A 20,837-nucleotide genomic window follows, 5' to 3' on the forward strand; every position below is an offset into this window, starting at 1 on the left:
ACGTTAAACTGGTACATCTAATAATATGCGAACGTGTTTATCATTAATGTCAAAAATTAAACATACCCCAATTAAGATCTATAAATTAGATATTGCAATAATCATATATCGCGGCTCGATATACGTTAAGAAAGTCGCTCGATGGCAGATACGTATATTATTAACTCAAGTCACATTTATCAGGAGACATGTGGTCAATCATCAATTCTACTTTGGTCATTCTATCAATGTTTTATACAGCTGCTTTCCTTATTCTCTCTGTTGTAACGCGAGCTAGCATAAATTTCAACGTTTCTGTGTCTCTGTACCTGACTTGCAACTCGATTCACTACGAAACCTTTGTAAATCGTGCTAAACCTCCGTGCCGCGAGAAGGTATGTCCACATATCACTTACTATATTACCCGAAAAGCTAAGCAACGCTTGAAATTCGATCCGCTAGGAATCCGTGGGCCAAGTCTATGGCTCGCGTCCATTGTATCAAGCCAATTCATCGCGATACAATCATCTTGTCTTCGCCAATCAAAGCTTGTCTGATCCATAATGGAAGCTACGTTTACCAGAGTGTCGCGCAGTTAATTTATCTTGGCGGTGTTGTTGCACGAGATATCAATAATTCGTTCCTTCGTTGATTCCGCCCGAGGCTGTTCCTCCTCATGTACTAAGCGTCAACTCTAGTCAGTCTAAAACACGAGCTGAGATGGCAGCTGATACTTTGTTTTATACATCCGAGCGCGGCGTCGTCGCTCGTCGTCGCGATGAGCGACGACGACGATGGGTGCGTCGTTCTTTGCGATAAAGCGAAGGAGGACAGTCACAACGACGTCCGACAGGCTGAGAAAGGAAAAGAGAAAAAGAACGAGAGAGAACTTGACGATTTATAATCGGTGACGAATGGGCGCGATCGCGGAGAGTCCTCGTCTCTCTTACCCGACGTTTTATAAATGTCGCGCAGCAATAAAGACGCTGGATGGATTAGCCGCGGGTCTGGCGTGCCGAGGGAGCGGTTTCTATTCTGGTGGATTGAAACCAGACACGCGCGTCCAATGAATCAATCGGATGCCATCCGCCGCGCACCAAGTCCTCCTCACCCTCTCCCCTGCATCTCGCGTCTTTGATCTGCCGGACGCCCTTAACGCGACGATAACGATGCCGCGGAGTTCGCGACACTGTTCCGAATCTACGAACCTCTCTCCTTTTTCATTATTTTCGAGATCGCTTAACGCCCGATAGCGTCGAGGACGTTCCGCTATTTCGGGTCCATACTCCACCCTTCTGCTTTCATTTTCGATCTTTATTGGAGATGGCTCTCACTTCGCGATGCGTGTTTTGCATTTCTTTCGTTCTTGCGCACAAACATTTAAATTTCGAAGTTTCGGTAAAAATAACGGAGATGCACTTTAACGCGACTCAACGGGAATTAATGGCGCTTAAGCATTAGCACTTGTCACGAACTCTGTTGTAAATATTCTTAAATTCTTAAAAATTATACATCATAAAGTAAGCATGATTATTTGTATTTTTAACATATCTTTGTTCGCGAATATTTGTGTAGCTCCCAGAAATTGTTACCAGACTTCGAGAAGTCATCCTCTATATCGTGCCTCGTGCTCGCGAGTAAACGCGAGCAATCAAATTTTACGACCCGGAAGACTGTCGAAGATTACGAAGAGAGACTTCGATTAGCGGCGACTGATTATCACCTTCCATTAAGGCACGCTCTCACTTTATTATCGTCGTTAGCTGCGAAACTTGGAATCGCACACGGGCGCTCATGTTCGCCGGATCCCGGCGCCTCGCGCAAGTCTTACGTAGAACCTCGGACCAGTTGTTCACGTCCCTTTTAGAGCGTTCGTTGTTCTTTTTCTACGGTGATGGTGTGACGCGAACACGGCGTATCCCCAATGTTCTCAGAATTCACGTACGCGTCATAAATAGTGCTCTGCTCGTACTCCACCGTCTTCCGGTCTTTCTCTCCTTCGGCTTCTCGCGCGGACCGACGTTTTCCAATATTCCGAACTGCACTGATTCCATCTGGGGTCCCTCTGAATCGCCTCCGACGTCGCTGTTTTCCCTCCCCTTCCTTTACGCCGCTTCGTCGAATCTCATGTATCGATCGTCGCGTGTGTATGAGTTCTTTTTTACGCTTTCAGGCTGCCTTACGCTGCCGCGGGTCGCGAATATTACGCAGATGTGACGATAATAAGTAACGCAAACGGTATTCCCGAGTATGCCGCGAGACGCGATGCTGATATTCATGATAAATTTCGATCTTTTATTAAACTATTCACAAGTCAACCTTAAATTTATCCTCGACAGGTCTGTAATAAAATACACTTTGTCGCATTGATAGTTGTACATTATTCTCTGCGTCTTCGCCAATTTCTGCGCTTGCCAATTTCCGATATACTTTCAAGTAGCCCCCAACTTTTCGCCATCATACGCCGCGCGATTTATCTGGCTTGCAATAATGTCTACTTAGAATAAACCATGCTGGTTTGCAGCTGCTTCGAACAGGGAGATCTAATTTCCGCGTCGACCTGCATATTCGTCCGCAGTGAATTATTCTTCCATATTAAACGCGACAGCGGAGTCGACGCTTTCAAGAAGACCCACTCGAGAGATATCCCTCCGTCATACGAATCCATGCCGTTGAATGGAATTGGCGCCAAGCATTTTACGAGCGTGCGCGCGCAAGTCGGCATGGGACTGTTGTGCGTCGACCTTTACCTAACAACCCTCCCGCATCGTAGCCACCTCGCTTCCTCCTTGCTGCAACCACCGCGGCAGCCGCCCCCGTCGCCAACCCTGACCTGATTTATGAGATTCTGGAAGCGTCTACTCCACCGACGCGCGTATTCGGTCCCTCTCTCTTTCTCTCTCGTTCTGCTTCTCTTTCTCTCGCCTCTCTCTCTCTCGATCCTTCTTTTCCTTCTGTCCCCCTCGTAACGTAGACAGCTGGCTAGTGTTTCCACGAGCGCACGTACACCGAGACGCTCTCTCGCACGTGAAGCGGAGCAAGTGGAATCCTCGCTGCTGCGTTTCGTTCATTTCCGTTCCTTTGTCCGCGCGTACGCGAAAAGTGAAGACTTATTTCGCACTCGTGTCTCGCGATATGTATCGAGGGCGGCGTCCTAATTAGTCGAGTGACAGGCTTTCGATTGCGCGCACCAGATACGGTTGTCCCGGCGTCTTATCAAGTCGCGTTAGTCAAAACGTGCCGGGCGCACGCAGTTGTCTCTCATTGTCAGCCGGAAACTGTGGCGTCATCCTCTTCGCTCTCACCTGTTTACAAAGCGTCGTTATTATTCTGTTGTCTGTTTCGGCAGTTTGAAAAATTCGTTGTATTGATAAACGAAATCACGGAACGTTTTTAAAACGCTGCTACAGTATTAACGTAATGCAATTTGCGAAGTTTGGAGAACGCGCTGCTGCACGACGGCGCTCATTGTTCGACGTTTGACGAGACGGCGCACATAATCTACTTCACATTCGTAAAAACATTTGCGTCTTCGCAGCGAGCGCAAACTTCGATCCGACGTTAGTTTTTGACGCAATTAAAGCGACGTCGGGGTCCGAATGGACTTTTCACTCGCGAAAGATTAAACTTGCTCTTTCGCTTTCGATGGGCGTCATTCATCGAGCAAGGCGAAATTCCATGGCGACGAAAAATCCAATTTTTAGAACAATCCCCCTCGCGTACGGGCACACTGACGTTTAGCAGGAATCTCTTCGTCAACAAGTAAATTTTCTTTACCCCGGGAAAGAAAAAAAATTCGAGCGAGGGTTGGATGTCACACAAAAGCCGAGTGATTTGTGACGTTCGCCATTCTTTTGATCGTGCGGCAAGGTTCGCCCTCTCTACATTCCCCCCTCCCCCCTTCCCCGCCTCGCCCCCCTTCCCTTCTTCGCCGTCTTGCTCGTAGATATGGCCGAGTAATATACGAGCCCTGCATCTGTTCCCCGAGTGACGCAACGTCCCGCCATAGATCACACCCAGGCTTTTAGAGAGTGAAGGCTGTTAAGGAGAGCGCGCGAGAGAGAGAGAGAGCAAGAACGGCCGGGAAAAGGAGATACAACGAGACGCCACGAGGAGAGAAGAAAGAGAGGGCGAGAGTGAGATTGAGGGAGGAAGAGGGAGGGAAAGAGTGACAGGGTGACGTACTGTTACTGTTAAACTCGCCTGCACGTAAAGAAGAGCATGAGCAGGAGTGCGGCTGCCTCTCCAGCGTGTCGTGGCGCGAAGGGGCTGAGGGGGAGTGTGAGGCAGAAGTGGTTGCTGGTGGAAGACCGTGGAAGGTGGACGGAGACGTCGGTGTTGTTGTAAAGGGACGTAGCAGGCTAGGATCGTGGATCAGGGAGACGAATGTAGTGTGTTCCTAAAAACGTGCACTTAGTTGGGAGTCATTAATGCGATCGTACTGGCGATTGTATTTTGAATTGATCGCCCTGGTGCGATGGAGAAAAATGTTAAAACGCTCCACCGCGATCCAAGCTATCCTATTTCAAGATATATAACGCAGTCAGCAGAACGTCCAATTTAATGTTCAAGTCGTTTCCACTTTTTTGCTAAGCATTTCCAAAATTTAATATGAGAGATATTCAGATATATTATTATGGAATAGGAAGTAGGGAGGAATTATAAATTACGTCTTGCATTTTTAATATTAACAGATCACTTATAATAGATATAATTATAAAATTATTATTCTCACGTCTAATTTTATGTCTGCTCCATATTTATTTTCAAGATACTCTTTGTACATTTTCGAGATTTATGCACTCACCTGCTCTTAATTTACAAGTTTCAATCACAGTTGTGACAGCTGTTTTGTGATATCCATTAATATTTATAAACGAAGCCCCATTTAAGATATATCTACAGAAAATAATTGTACTCAACGCAGGACTATTTTTGTATGTCAGAGAGGTCGCTAAGACAATCACGCGAAGAAGATATCATCCAATAATTCTTTCAAATGTCAGATCGCAGGGTCGTTAACGTAACATCGTCGAAAGCGAAGCGGGGAAACTCGCTTATTCGGGTTACGTAACGAGCAATAATCCGGAGAAGGCCGGGATATAGTAGCTCGATTCGCATCTCACCGGTCAAAGAATGTTACGGTAAATCGGTATATGCCGGTCGAGCGATATATTGCCCGAATATGGGTTAAGAAATTTCCTTGGCCTGAAGGGTCGAGAATGGGCGTAGAGGGTGGCAAGGGTTTTTAGACGAAGGAGACGAGCGGAGGCGGGGGGGGGAGAAGACAGAAAAGTGAAGCAGGGCGACGGCGACGGTGGCACGATACAGTACGCCCCTGGCGCACCGACGTAGAAACCATTGAGGCGAGATATACGAGCGAGAGTTTGTTTGCGCTTATGGCCTACGTCTGGAAAAGGGAAGGTAGGCAGGGGGGAGACGGGGAGACGGGGAGTTGGCGTTTTATCGGGGCACCCTTATGCCTATTATGCCTTCGCGCCCCGCTCCGTCACGCCGTGCAGAAACCCCGCGCTCGCCTCCCCCCTTGCTTCCCCGCACCTTTCCTCTTTCTCCGGTCCCCGTTCGGCAACCCCCCCAGTCGGTTGGGTGACGCGGCGTGCGAATTAAAACGCCTCATAAATATCTGAAACAAAGGCGGCCGCTTTCGAGGGCGTACGCCGGAAAGATATACGGCTGGTTACGATGGTCGGTACTGGGTGGTTAAGGGACGGGGGGGCGGAGGAGGGGTGAGGGGGTGAGTTGCGGGACGCGATCCTAGGTTTGGCACCCTTCGTAAAAACCCGTCGAGCAGGGTGGCTCACCACCTCCCGGAGAATCACGAGAGCATCGCGTCGATTGGGAAATTCACCGTGAAAAAGCGTGGATTTTCTTAGGAGGCTATCAACGTTTGCCGGGCGATATATCACTCATTCAATATCAGCTGTCTTAAAAGTTGCATGCTTTTTTTTCTATATATACTAGAAGTTAAACTAAGAAGAATGGTGGTTATAATATTAAAGTGTCAATAGTTTCTTAATAATAATCGTTAAAAAAATTGAAAGTTTCAGGAAAGTAGTTTCAGTTTGGAGTTTGTGATTTAAATTTTTTAAAATGCATTAATATATATGTTAATATATGTACAATGTTAATATACGACACAATTAAGGAAATATAAGATAAATTACGACGACATGCGGTAAATTTATCGATGGGATTTCGGACTGACATTAGCTGACAAGAAACAGTTTTTTACGACAGCCTGAGACCAGGTAGACAGCAGTATTGAAATACATAAGATTTATCGTGTTTGTGATTTTGTGTATTGTTTTGAGCTGTGTAAATCCGATTTTGACTGCGCAACATTTTTGCGCGTCACAAGATATCTCGGGTAACAGGACACTGCAGAGATGATTGACTTATAGCCGGCCCACCTAAGTTTTTTTATTGTTTTCGTTTCCTTGCCCGTTTATGGCTCCTGTTTCTTCTCTTTTTCTAGTTTTACATTGTGTCCTCACAAAAGAACGGCCGGGAAAGTTCCAAAAATTTAGACGACACTTTATGTTAATGTCTAGTCATAAATCGATGCCTAGTTGTCAGAATCTGATTATTCGATCACCGAGACGTTGCGTGATCTTTACCAAGAAGCATAACTTAAAGATGCGAGATTTTGACTGTTCTATCTTGTTTCTCTTTCAGGTAAGTAGTGGTCTCCGATCGTTTGAAAAGCGAGCGGCTCGGAGCCGCCGCACCGGACGGGAGATATGCGCAGCAAGCAGCAGCCCAGGCCTTCTTTCCGATGGCCGCAGCAGCGCGGTGATAACCTTACCGGTAAATATCCATATGTAACATCTCACGCACGCACGCACGCACGCGCACGCACGTATTTTATTCTTTATTTTGCATCCTGCACTTCTCACGTCCCGACGAGATACCGCTTCTCTTCGCGTGCCGCGTAGCGGTATACCGCTCGCTCGGGAAAGAAGCGAGATCGATCGGCGATTAACCGATGCCGCACTCGTAGCCACTTGGAAATATTAGTTTAGACGATTCGATGCTTGTTTTTGCAAGACACACGGTTTCACAATTGTAGAATTTTTTAAAAATTAACTGGAATCTTTTTTTCCTCTGCCATTTTTTTTTCGTGCACTGTAGTATTAGGTGTCCAAGTGAGACGTACCTGAATATCTTCTGAATCATGTTTGAATTATATTTTATTTCGAAAGTGTCAAGTTGATTGGATATTCACTTTTTTACGGATAAGATAAAAAATAATAACATAATGGGATGGGATCCAGATATTCAATAATCTCAAAGATCGTGGATGAGTTCGTGTAATGCTACAAATACCGGGAAACATGTACATGTTGCGTCTCATTAACCGATTATCGTCGACCGGTCTGGCCTAGCCATAAATTGGATATTTACGACGGTTATAAGCGAATAACAGAGCAAAAGCGATCGGTAACGTGCGGTGAGGATCGATAAGCGCGACCAAGTGTTATAAATGACATTCTGGACGAACAGATATCGACTGAGGTTTGCTCATATGTCCTTCGATCGGACTATACTTCACGATTGTGATGTTCTTAAGTAACGTTCGATCTATTACCTTGAAAGAACTCGGTAAATCATGATTTCTGTCTCTCATTTTTCTCTCGATTTATGTCTGATGTCCACATCAGAACGCGGTATCGTTTCTTGGAAACGCGTAACGTTTATTCCCGCATTCCTGACCAACAGGTAATATGATTAATTAATGTCGATTAAGTTGAAAAAGATGTAAAAATTATAATACATGTATTGGAGGTATACAGTGCGTCACTCTCAAATTGTTAACACGACTTTCAACTCGGATTCGCATTGCATGAAACGACATCTCATCGTACGACGCCCATTATATTCCGTTACGTATGCTATCAAAAGTGAACTTCACTGTACGATTCACAAATTTACATTTGCGATTTATTCTTCGATGCTGTTAAGAGACAACGATTTGCACCTTTCTGTCGATTTTACTGAATGACATAGACACGACGTAAGTTTACCATCGCGATCTCCTCTTTTGTCATCTTACACCATCTTGGCATACAGGTCTATACGTTATATGATTATTAAAGCGTTAATATTATAGTGTTTAAAAAAAAATACCGGTGCGCAGCTGCTACACCCGATCGTATGATAGATATCTGCTAACATATCCTGCCGCTCTTCTTTTTGTATCAGTCTTGTGAGCCTATAACGGAAGATATTCTATTTCGCTCTTTCCTGTACGTCACAATATAGAAGTAATTAAGGAGATAAGAAATCCTGATATATGACATGCAATGAGCGGGTTTTATCATAAACGAATATATAAAGTAAAAATAAATAATGAATATTATTAAATATATCATAATAATCTGACTTAGAAATAAAACAGAATTTTCCTGCAAGAGCAAAATATAATAAATCAGTTAATCTTAATAAATTTACGAAGAAAACGGTAATGCACACATACACACTTCAATCGTTTTTATTGATTTGTATTGGTGATTTCGCATCAATAATAAATATTAATAATATAATTTCTCTCGTCTCTTCACACATATTTGCATAGTTTTCGTAATTTTTGTAAATGTATGTTTGTACGTATACGATTTCATTGACAATTGTGTAGTATGATGAGTATTATATATTAAACAATCAAATGGAAGAGTATAGCAAATCGCACAACGAGCTCAAATTCGACAGGAGTAATTGCGCGAGTTGAAGAACAGGGCAAACGGAGCAACTGGTTGAACTCTTTTCACTTGCAGATTCGATGTAACTTGTACCGTGCATACGCGCGAAAGTCATTCGCTTTACAGTGCCAGAATTCCTGCGATGGGAAAGTAATTAACGAGACAGGAGAAACTAATAAATCGAACGATAAATCGAAAGCGGCATTGTGTAACCGGGCCGCCCAAAGGTAAAGACAATTCAAACTGAGCAACTGGTTGACTCGTCTCACTTGCAAATCCAACGTGACGCCGTAACTCATTACGTCGCCTGAACGTCGTCTCGAAATGGAGCCGCAAAGCGATAACCGGGCAACTTTTCTCGACCTATCTGAAACGCGTAATCAGCTCCGATTTCTCGGATCGTAGACCTTGCCGGAAATCCGTGTGTTATTGCGAGCTGGTTCGCAGCGAACTGCACATTCGTATGTGTTAAGAACTTCACGAGTCTATGTCCAATTAAATTCCTAATAAGAAGAACGTTGAGATATTTATATCAAATATTTAAAAAGCTGCGATCAAAAAAATATTAATGAAAAATATATATCTGTGATATATGTTTTTTTTAATAAAAATATTTGATTATATTTATTTCTTATACGTAACATACTTTTGCGATAATATCTCTAATGCTGGCAATAATATTGTTTCGACATATCACGTTTCTGCGATTGTTAATATTTTCAGGTAACTAATGTTACTCGTGAAACATTCATATATATCTGTAAAGTGTATAATAGCGAGAACGCCTGTTTGTTCTAAATCCATTACCGGGACGCTCTCGTATCATTCTTCTACGTCGTCCAGTTAATTACTTATAATATGATATTACGTGGTAAATAAATCTCGCGTTTAATAAATTTATGTTGAAAGCTCGCGTGATATAATACGCCACGGATTGTCCACGTGGAGACTTCTTATATTTTTTACGAAGAATTTTGGCGCCAGCTGAAGAGATAAAACTCGGTTGTTTTCATTCTTATACATATTTATACGGGATACATATCTATAAGACATATCTCATTCGGCGGTGCATACTGTTCGCTTTACGATCACTGTCGCATTTTGGTGTATTTGTTGCTGACTCCGCAGAAGTTCGACGTCTTTGGACGTCGCCAGATTCGAAGAGATTTAGTTGCAACAGTGTCTTCGAAAGTTGGTCGACTTCCTTTGCCGGATATAATCTCGACTAATGTACCTCGTAGTTGGACTCTTTGTAAATGCAGCTCACGAAGAAATTCTCCGCGGACGAACTTCGTAAAGGGATTCTCTCCGCAGTCGCTTTTGAAAAGGATGTTCATCGTAGATTTTCGCTTAATGAAAATATCGTTGTCGTTGGTACGCGATGGCAATCGGTCGGCGGAGATATAAAAATACTGAAGAAATATTTACGTGTCGTCGAAAAGTTCGCTGGCAATTAAGGATAAATCATAGCCCTAATGGGATTTTCATGATCTGAACCGTATTAATTGAAATTCACAAATTCGAGAAACGATAATAATCGCACGGAGCTTCGTAGTACTTGTGTTATTGCGTAATACATTTGCGCGGCATACTTAATTCTTGATATTAAGTTCTTTATCCTTTTACCGAGCAAAACAACATATGCGCGAAATTATTTTTGTAAGAATATATATGTTTTCAAGAGTAACAGCTTTTAACTTTCTCCGATCAAATTGCGACTCGTAATATTATTCTCGCCGCAATGTGTTCTTCTCGTTGTCTTTTTATTTTCGTTCTCGGCTCGACTTGATATTATAATTATTTCGCGTCCGTTCGGAGTAACGCTTTTAAGGAACGCGTCGAACGCGACGTATTTAGAATAATAATAAATATCGTGAAATAAGTATTAAAATGAAACGGGCACCGAGGAATTTACGAGGCTCCCTTTGGATCCCCGGCATCCCGATGCGTGCGCATTTAATGGTTAGTAATTTCGCGGAGGGCCGCCGTCGTAAAAATGCGTCTCACAGCAGAAAATTAACGTGTTTTAATCAGCGAAATACATCAGGAGGTACTTGAAAAGGCCACTCGTGCCCGGCCGTGCGTCTCGTAGTCGAGATACAACCGTCGTGTCGACGACGGCAATAAATTTCGCGCGAAACGTGTCATCGTAGTCGCTCCGATAAAAATTACAAGGACACGATTGGTCGGTTCGGTAACAGCACCGATCTCGTTCCAAGTATACCACGACCCCGTCGCGCGCATATCCTCGTCCGCGTCCGCGTTCTAGCGGTAACGATGCAGATGCACCTGCCTGGCATCGTGTGGGCACGCTTTGCGTAGGTACGATGCATGCAACGGCGCTCCGTGAAAATTAGCGGCGCAGGCCGGGATTTATTGCCACGTGTGTGCTCTCGTCCGGCTCTCATCGCCTGGAAAAAAAAAATATACGGCAGCCGTGTTCATCGCTCGATTATGGTACATTTACCGAGCGCGGAAATTCCTCTTTGCTATCGCACTGCGACCGATTGGGGTTATCAGTCATCAGCTTGGTACCGGAATACGAGCCTTTTTCCTGTAGCTTTTGGCAGAAAAAAAATGCGCTAGCCTCTGCAATACTTGGGGAAAATAGTTTTACTTGTCATTTAATGTTTCTCAGAATTCGTAATTTAAATTACATTTTGTATACAATGTAATAATAATTATTTTACATGAACGAACTCATGTAAGGGTAATTATAATATCCTTTTTTCAATTTTCTGAAACAAAACATCTTGGAATTTTATAAGAATCCTCACAATGTTGGTTGCTGTAAAATGAGATGTTTAATAATGCGTTTTATGACAAGGCTATGTACATACATCATTTAATCATATCTTTATTTGACAATTAGGAAAATACAATTTTATTTTTTTTTCTCATGTCACATTGAAGTAAAGATAAATTAATATGAAACCGCAGCTAAGGTTTTCTCGGGAAATCGCTGTCAATCCGGTACGATAATTTATATTTCCGTTGATGTAAATCTTTCTACTTGACAGCTGCGGGCCCAACGTAAGCATATCCAAGTGGTGCAGCCGCGCTTTCACTTTACAGAAGGCCCATTAATTCTAATTTCGCGTCATTGATGGTGATTTTATACTCCTCGCCGTTTCATATTTTTCACAAATGCCAGTTTCAACCAGCCTACATTTTACCACCAGCTTATCATCAGCGTATTAATGTTTTATCTCGATCAATAAATTCGCTAAACACACATGCGATTTTTTCGATGAAACTATAATTCCCGTCTGCTACGAGTCATAATGTTTGATTCTGCATAATTCAGAGAATACTATAGATGGATCTTTCCTGGCCATGTATATTCGTCATGAACCACTCTAATCATACCATTTGACAATCATCATTAATTATAATGTAGAAATAATTTATTATACCTTTTTTATCTTACCTATCTATAAAGGCGTTTCATTAGAAAGGAATAAGAAAAATCAGATTAATAATTTGAAAATGGGAAATATCGCACGACAAGTTCGTAATAAGGTCGCAAGCGGGGAAAAGTACGAGACCGCGTGCGTGCGACAAACGAAAGACAACCTTCCCGTGTCACCCTCGGCCGGCGATCGTCTCGCTGGGCGATAACCCGCGGACGACGTGACAAGTGAAATTCTGTATCCACCGAGAGAGAGCCGGTCGGCGGGCGGGGGATATCGGCGCACGTCTAAATGAACCGTTGTGCCTTCTGCTTTGATTTCAAAGAGAGACCCCTAACAGCCGAGGAATATTCATTTAAATATCTGTCAATACTCCGGGAGCGCCCGACGCGGCCCGCCGCCCACCCTGGGGATGGACTTATGTGCCCCGGCGCGCGCGCGGCTCCCCGTGTTTTCCGTGCGCGCGTGTTCTTCCCCTGTGCACGTGCACAAGCGCGCACACGCGATGTCGACGTCTGATCTCTCGTCGCAGGTATTCTCTCGATCCACTTTTATATAAACTGACTGTCCTGGCACCCCTCGATTCAGCGTCTACGTCATTCGACTTTCCCGCCAAGTTTTTACGTGTACAGGCGGGGCAGGCTTTCAATTGCATCCGCAAAGTACACGTTATTGACCGCGTAATAATACCTTGTAGGAAAGTAAAATGTGGTAATTTGATGCAGAAGGCCTACACGAAACAGATTTACAGATTACACGAACGTTTAAGTACATGATGTTATCGATTCATCTTATATCTCTCGGTCGCATTTTCGATATAATAAAGGTTGCAAATCTTTAAATGCGGTAAATTATGAACAAAAAATGAAGCGAAAAAGTAAAACAGCAAAAATAATATATTTTTAAATTTATTATAAATAGAATAGATATGAGATTGAGTTGTCGTGTAATCATAATAATTATTGTTTCGCTTTACTAGCTGTCAAACTGTAATTTATTGTCGTGGTTTAATAGACACTATCATCTTCTTATCCGGCTGTGTTTTTATTTTTAGCAACATACGATCGTGGTCATTATTCGACAGGTATAAATACAAATAGACATCATTTTGTATGTGCAACTATTATTATCTTATAGTAGGGAGATATTCAAGTAAGTATGTCATGTACATAGATCATGTTGCGTGCTTGAGCTTCATGTTTTGCTCCGTATTTTACAATTCAAACTATGATTGTTGATACGTCATGGTAAAAGATCGAATCTCAATTCGGGGAGATAACATTAATCATCATTTTATATTTAAAAGCCGTCGATTTGTTTTGCTTGAGAAGAATTTCCAAGTGCGTGTCAACTACCAACACGAAACATTATATTTCCCGTTGATTAACACGTAACAATTTTTCGGCTGTAAAGAACACCGTTTCGCCGTCAATGGCATTCCGAGGCAGGAAGAAATTGTCGGTTTAAATCTGTACGCGCGGACAGATAGATACTAAAACCGGGAGGAGGAGAAGGCGGGAAAGGGAAGAGACAGCGAGGATGGGTGCGAAGTGACTGGGTGAGAAGGTGATTTCGCACGACAGGAAGCAGCTTCTTGGCGGGTAGGTGGGTGGACCAGGATGGTTAGCGTCCTGGCCCAGAGGTAGATGTGAGAGAGGGTGGGAAGGGGGACGGCCAGGAGCACTTTGCGTGCGTCATTTAAGAGAAGCTTAATGCCGCCGTAAAACGCGCTAACGGCCGACTCGTCGCTCCGGCGTCTTCCAGGGGCGGCCGTCGTTCTTCCGCTTCTGAACCCCGAAGCGACGCGCTCGCGATCACCTCTTCATCGCACTTTCGAACTGGTCGTCCTTACTTGACCGAATGGCGGGGGAGGGGGGGAGTGTCTTTGCGACGATATTCATCGAGGTGCAATGACGTTACTTCATCATTACTCTCGCCCGCGCAGGGTTTCACCGAGATTCGCGAACGACATCCGTATAAAAAAAAGGACGTGTAACTTTGCATGTTGCGCAACACGCGAATGAAAGTATAAGTAAAAAGATATTTATACAATGCGTATACCGAGCCGAAGTCCGCCGTCTATAATTGAATAATAGCAAGTCAGTGTTATTTTCTATATACGGCTTCTCGTACGATCATCGATCTATTATTAGACGCGTCTGCAATCGATCGAGAACTTGTTCAATCACCGCGTAATAATATTTATTTAACTGTTTGTAATATGTCTTTTGAGGCACGAAACAAGGTTATAAAGTTCGTATGTCGTGCAATTCGTATTCTTATCCCGTGTATACAAACTAGATTTTTACTGAAATATCCATATATGTATCGAGATTTTTATTGCAATACTTAAAGTGCTGTTTTACATAATCATTATAATACGATTAACGATGATTGGTCGGCTGTCTCTCGTCGTAATTTGTGTGTACCCGTTTTCTTTCTCTACAACTGCATTTCTCATTGGCTTTTTGTGTTTTATGGTGGCCATAAAGTGTCGCATGAATTTTTATTATTATTACCGACCAAGAAAACGACCCTCTTTTCGCGCGGCAACATTCGTCGTTCGCCGCGTGACATCTTCGATTATAACATAGAAAGTCGAATCTTGTTAGCTGTCGTTGATGATATAGCATGACTATATGTCAGCATGGACGCACGCAAAAAAGATGCAATCCGCCGTGTAGATTATTATTCCCAAGTCGCATATGCAGTTATATTGCAATCCTTTTCTCATTGCTCAATCTTTTCAACTTCAATTGACCCGATTTCATTGACGCCATACGACGCGTACCATTCGATCGTGTTATAATTGCATCTTTTATTATTGATGTTACGTACTTTTTTAACTCTGTGATCTGCGCACAGTTCCTTCGTTCTCTGTCATTCTAGGAATATAATTAGCCTCTTATGTGAAGCTACGTGTATCAATATTTTTTTTAAACTGGAGAGTACGGTTTAGATTAGGGGCGTTCAGGTTCAGGTTTAGATTATACTAGGTGTAGAAAGAACATTTCTACGAAACGCTAACGTTAAAAGTGAAAAATGTACATCTCCTGCGGTGGAGATGGAAAGTCTAATGACGCACCAAGGCAACGTCAGCCGAGATATGAAGCGGCACGCAGCGATACGGCACGATTTCGGAAGGAAAGCAGCAAGGATGAGGGGGCGGGGGCCCTTCCCCGAGGGTGACATCCGCCACGTTGCGGTCCTCGTTACAGCTCCTAGCTCCGGTAGCCAGCGAGCATTTTAATCCGGCCGACCGACATCATTCCACCGCCTCGAATAATCAGCCCGAAATTCGTCGCAAGCGCGGGCAGACGCGGATTGCCGCGAAGCGCAACAAAAGAACGAGATATTAGTCGTCCGCGGCAGCGGCTGCGGCTGCCGACCGACAAGAAGCGGTTTGCGGCGGTTCGTTCAGGGGGTTGATTCGACCCGGGGACGACGTTGCGGGACGGGTTAACGGGGTGGTCCATCCACACTCGACTCGCTCTCGCTCAGCTTGAACGCGTAATTAGGCCGCGCGAGTCCAAGGAACTGGCTGTCCTCGTGTCTTAATGCCGCGGCGATCGCTTAGATCGGATCGCGATCTCCCTCGCGCCGGCTGATTGATTAACAACGTCATCTCCCGGCGAGCGCGCCCCGACGCATGGCTCGGCGCGACAGTGATATATCGTTCATTTATTCGAACATAATGATCTTGTGTTTAATGCGAAATCACACAATGTCCGTGAGCGACACGCTCCTATTGCTTAATATGCGCATCGGGAATTAGTCTTCGGCGGAAATTAATGTGCGAACGATTTGTACAGTTAACCCCCGGCGCGCCGGCAGTTCATTGCCGAGAGTGTACGCTCTCGCGTGCACTTATTTATGCAAGACGCAAGTTTGCGCGAATTGAAACCCCGAGCGCGTCATCGCGATCACGCACGCACTCTTGTCGATCTTAATTAATGGAGGCTGGCAACCTGAGAGAAGCCCACCATCGTAGAATTACGTAATGTCGGGGGAGGAGGGGAGGAATCGCTCGGTTAATATAACGCGAGAAAAACTAAATATCGAAACGATTAACCACAGGTGAGGCGAGACGAGGCAAGGTGCTGGTTCCCCGCCACGCTCGAGCGAGCGTGCAACGCGCGATGGGAAAATCGCGATTTATACCGGCGAGCGCAAAAATCCGGCCGAACGTGCGCGACTTTTCGCGCACGATTGATTCTCTCATCCCGCGAGTACGATAAAACGTGATAGCACGCCGGTCATATGTCGTGCGTCGGAAAGTACCCGTCGAAAGTTCAGGATAATTATCGTGATGGCTTTACGACCGGGCACGTCATTACCGGGAAACGTTTAGTTTTCACGGGAAAATTCGCACGATGACCTAGTCCGACCTGTCTAACGACAGGTCTAACGAGTTACTGTGTTTTCCCCTTCCAATAATTACGATAAACGTGGATAATTATCTAACGATTTTTTCTCGCGTTATTACAAAACGAAGATCTTTGCGCGATTGAAAGTGTAAGAGCGTAAAAATTGATGAGAGGGAGAACTCGATGTGCAATGCGATGACGGGCGCAATATCGAGCGAAATATCCCAATGATTTCACGGGGCGCTCGATAATACCCCGAACACTTTTTACTCCTCGCCGAGTAAGTATGTACGATTGTAAGTGCCGACAACTCATGTGCATACGCATCGACAGAACATTCACTTATCATCGCTTCATCTGACACGATGCAAGCGCTCGAGCGAGCAGCATAGTCGGGCAGAATCGGTTGCTGCCACTCGAAAAGCCAATGCTGTACTCTGACGGACTGGCAAGGCCACATTCGTACGTCGCGTTGCAAGATTGGGAAATTTATCGAGGACACTTTCATCATCGTCGTTTTCTTCGGCGATGCAGGAGAAAGCAAGATCCTCGCCGAGGCGACTTATGCAGAAGAAACGTCGGACCGTCGCGTAATACATTCCTATACAAGGTAAACCGTTGATAAAGAACGATCTTAAGAGCAGACGGCGTGGTCCATCGTGGATTATTGGTAATTTCGCATTTGCGTCGTATATCTCGATTACACTTTTTGATCTCGCTCGCAAGCAACTCGAGCGGAGATTTTATGTAACGTCGGATGCAATTACTCGGCCTCCGCGGGGATGACTATCGCGCTGTTGGCTTTGAGAAAGAAGGACTTCCAGCGAGACTCGCGAGTTTTAATTTTGACGTTTCCACGGGAAACCGATTGCTTATTTTAATCGTTTTCTTAGACGCAGGTTCCTGAAAACGTTTTTAATATGCCGCGCAAGGCTTCCCGCGCGAGGAACCTGTAATATCTCTCGCTGTGCGTGCGTCGTGCCGGGGCCAGGAAGTGTGTGCACACGTCTGCGTTCTATATAGATAAAAACGAAGAAGAGAGCGAGGAGAGGGTTTCCTCGCGGTGGACTCGGGGGAGAACGGCGGGATGCTTGTCGAGCGCGGCTGGTTGCGCGCATCACGGTAGTGGACGCGTATATCAGCATCGCGTCTTCAACGTCACGACGTTCCAACTCGGCCTTGTCAGTCCATCCGCCGCATCCGACGGCTGCTCCTTGAGTGGCAGCGATTCATTCCGCTCTCTTATACCGCTCGCTCCGCTCTTCGCGCGGCGTGACAGGCGATGTGAACGCGCCGGCAGAGGAGAGGATGCACGTGCAATATGTGTGTGACTAGTTATATCTCTCGCGTGCGTCACACGTGAGACACGGCACGGCCGGTCGAGAGACGTCGTCGATGAATTTTCGGGGTGACAGTACGCAACTTCGCGCATTCCTCGACTCTAAATTAGCGCGCGATGGCGGATACGTCCCATCGATTTACATTCCTCGGCCCACGTCCAGGCCGCGGCGTCTTCGCCGCTGCACCGCGGCGTTGAAACAATGCCTCCTTGAGTGGCGTTGATGCATTCCGCCCCCCGTGGCAGACTAAACAAATCAACCTGTATATCTTTCACTATCTTCCTATATATCAGCTAGATACGACTAGGCATTGTTAAATCGTTTGTCGCTGAAATAGTATGCCTGAATAAATGTTTAAAATGATTCATATTCATGGCTGAGATACTCAATGAAATCGTATCTTTTTACCTCGTCGTTTTATATTGTTAACTATTTTGTATTATTGCAATAGTTTAAACAAATTGAGGTATAAGAGCGGACTTCTTTTAACATTTCTAGCTAATTTTCTTAGATCTTGTTGAAGATATAAGTGCAACTTTTCTTATCTACATGTAAACAGTTAGATTTTTTTATCACTGGATGTATTAACTGTATAAAGAAATAGACAAGTAACATTTATTACTGCACTCCAGAAAGAGATGGTTTTCACAAATAAACCCTCTTTGTTTCTGCTAAAGAGATAAACGATCGATCTTCGAAGTTATCAATACATACAAGCAGATATTTTCTATATTTCGCGTCTTGGTGGCTCCGGATCAGAGATCATCCAAATGAAAGATCTATCTATTTGCTTCCCGGCTCGCTCTGTCTCGCGTGTCCCGCACACATTGCCCGTGCACCATACCCTTTTGCCGCTAGCTTAATTATAATACCGTGATATTTATTGCCAGACGTATCGTTTATTTCTGTCGACGGTCGTAGGAGGACCGGGTGAACATGGTGATCGCGTGAAAGCGACGGCACGAGCTTCGTGAATCGGCCAACGAGCCTCGTATCCTTGCGTTCGCGATTGCGCGCGCGCGCGCGCGCGTATCTATTTCTAAAAGGTCGTCATTTTGTATCGATGCACTGCCGATCCACTCGCGGGGATTTGATGCAGTTTTTGAAATTCTATAAAATTCCCTGTTCTTTTAGCACTGATTCCAGCGCAAGATATGTGAACTGATTATAGACATGCGATTTTTTACTACGTCAGTGATAATAATATAAACCTTATAAAAAAGACGATAAAAGCATTATAATTTTTTGAAAATCTCAGAATTTCCTTATTCCAGAATTCTTGCACTTAGGCTCGATAAAATCAGTTCATCTATGACTTTTTCTACAAAAAAGATAGTTTTTTTTGCAACGTTTACTTTATAACTTTTTGAATGGACAGCACGCGTATCCGTGTATGACCGTATTTCCATTTACACTGGCATTATCAACAAATTTAATTCACGCTCGCGCAATCGTCGTGACGCATAATCAATTCTATAAAACTGTCGTGCTTCAAGAGAAATAGCCGCAAAATAAATAGTGCCGATGAATGATCTCTTCGAAGGAGCTGAAACGAGATTCTCTTTTTGAGATCGTGGCAGGCAGTTAAGCGCGACGTTAATTAGGATAAAAACAGAATTATGTTCTTCGATGATGGGTTTATACGATATACACATGGTAATGCTTTAGACCGGGGATCTTAAATTGTATATGGTTGGCTCATTACATTAGCAATGTGATTTCCGTGTGTAGGTACCTATGCGTTTATTATATACGCTTTATTGCGCGTTTCTACGTGTTTATTATATGCTGTATATCGTTCTATGATGCGTTCTATGGAACACATCTTCCTAAAGTTTAAAAAATTTTTTCGCTTATTTCATCGCATTCTATTGGAACTTCTTACCTCGATACATGAGATACGTCTTTACCTCTCTATAAGCTGTACATTTACTTATCTTCATTCTAATTTACAGTTGTAACATATAGTTTGTATTTTCTTTCGTTCGACGAATTCGATAATCCTATCACGCGAAAAGCGCAGAATTAATTAACTCCTCAAAACTCTCGTGTAAGTAGTCTTTAGTCCAACCAGGATGAATCAAAGATAGTCTAATGAACATTTCTATCCGCATCTATAATTGACATCTTGTCAATTTTTGTTGAAGCGAACGCAATTATCAATAACGATTAATGACGCTCGTTCTAAAAAAAAAACCAACGATCGCTCTTATAAACTCATTACCGAGGATCGCTATATCCTCCTGAAGGAGAGGATATTTAGAGAGGGCGATCGACGACGAGTCGTCGAGAAAGGCGCGGAGACGACTCGAGCGGTTGAGCGATGCCGGGTCGTTCCGGCGGGCGCCCGGGTTAATAACGGACTACGCTCTTCTCTGGACGGAGGAGAAAAATTCATCGGTGTTTCAGGATCGTTCACGAGGGTTCTTCGAGAAGGTGCGGAAAGCCAAGAGAGTGCCGGATAGCTTCGGTGTTTTATGCTTATAACTTGGCGTTAAAGGGAATTCGCGGTCTTTTCATTGCGCGGTATTGAAAAACGGGCGAGAATTTTTTAAAATAAAATTATTCAACGGTGGTTTTCTCGCGCGCGCATACTTCGCTACCTCTCACACGAATCCATTCGAAGCGAGCGAAATTAAGGAAGACGCGCGCGATCACAATCCTCGGCATGCAGCCACGACACTCGCGTGTCCCGGCTGGATTTATGCGAGGCCGCGTGATAAGGACGACTCGGATAATACGGTCCTCTTGCCAGCGGGCGTTCCACCCTCATTTTTAATTCCCCACGGGACAGCCGATTTCGTTAGATTTTATCGCCGCTGGTGATTCCAGGTGAGCCCACTGAAAAGAAGGCACAATGGGATCCCCCGCACTTGCCGCCGAAAGTGCGCAGGTGGTACCCTTTGCGCCGGAGGACTCACGGCGCATTTGTCCTTGTAAGGCGGCCGGGAGTTATCGAATCCACGCTAATGTCGGGAGGTGACGCGAGAGTCACTACTTTCTTCCTCTTCTTTTTTC

General features: G+C 44.4%; 1 protein-coding gene across 3 annotated transcripts in view; it reads left to right on the plus strand.

The window, feature by feature from the left end:
- Positions 1-20,837, plus strand: part of Tio (zinc finger domain-containing protein tiptop) — a 149,374-nt gene that overhangs the window by 91,708 nt on the left and 36,829 nt on the right. For 2 of the 3 annotated variants that reach the window (XM_071777834.1, XM_071777835.1), the window contains one exon: positions 6,676-6,807. The exons of the other annotated variant lie outside the window; for it this stretch is intronic. In XM_071777834.1, coding sequence (XP_071633935.1) covers positions 6,741-6,807 — 67 coding nt within the window. In that variant the 5' untranslated portion in view covers positions 6,676-6,740. The remainder of the gene's footprint in view (positions 1-6,675; positions 6,808-20,837) is intronic. 3 annotated transcript variants of the gene reach the window in all.

The sequence above is a fragment of the Temnothorax longispinosus genome, chromosome 5 (assembly GCF_030848805.1).
Source record: "Temnothorax longispinosus isolate EJ_2023e chromosome 5, Tlon_JGU_v1, whole genome shotgun sequence".
Classification (NCBI taxonomy): Eukaryota; Metazoa; Arthropoda; class Insecta; order Hymenoptera; family Formicidae; genus Temnothorax; species Temnothorax longispinosus.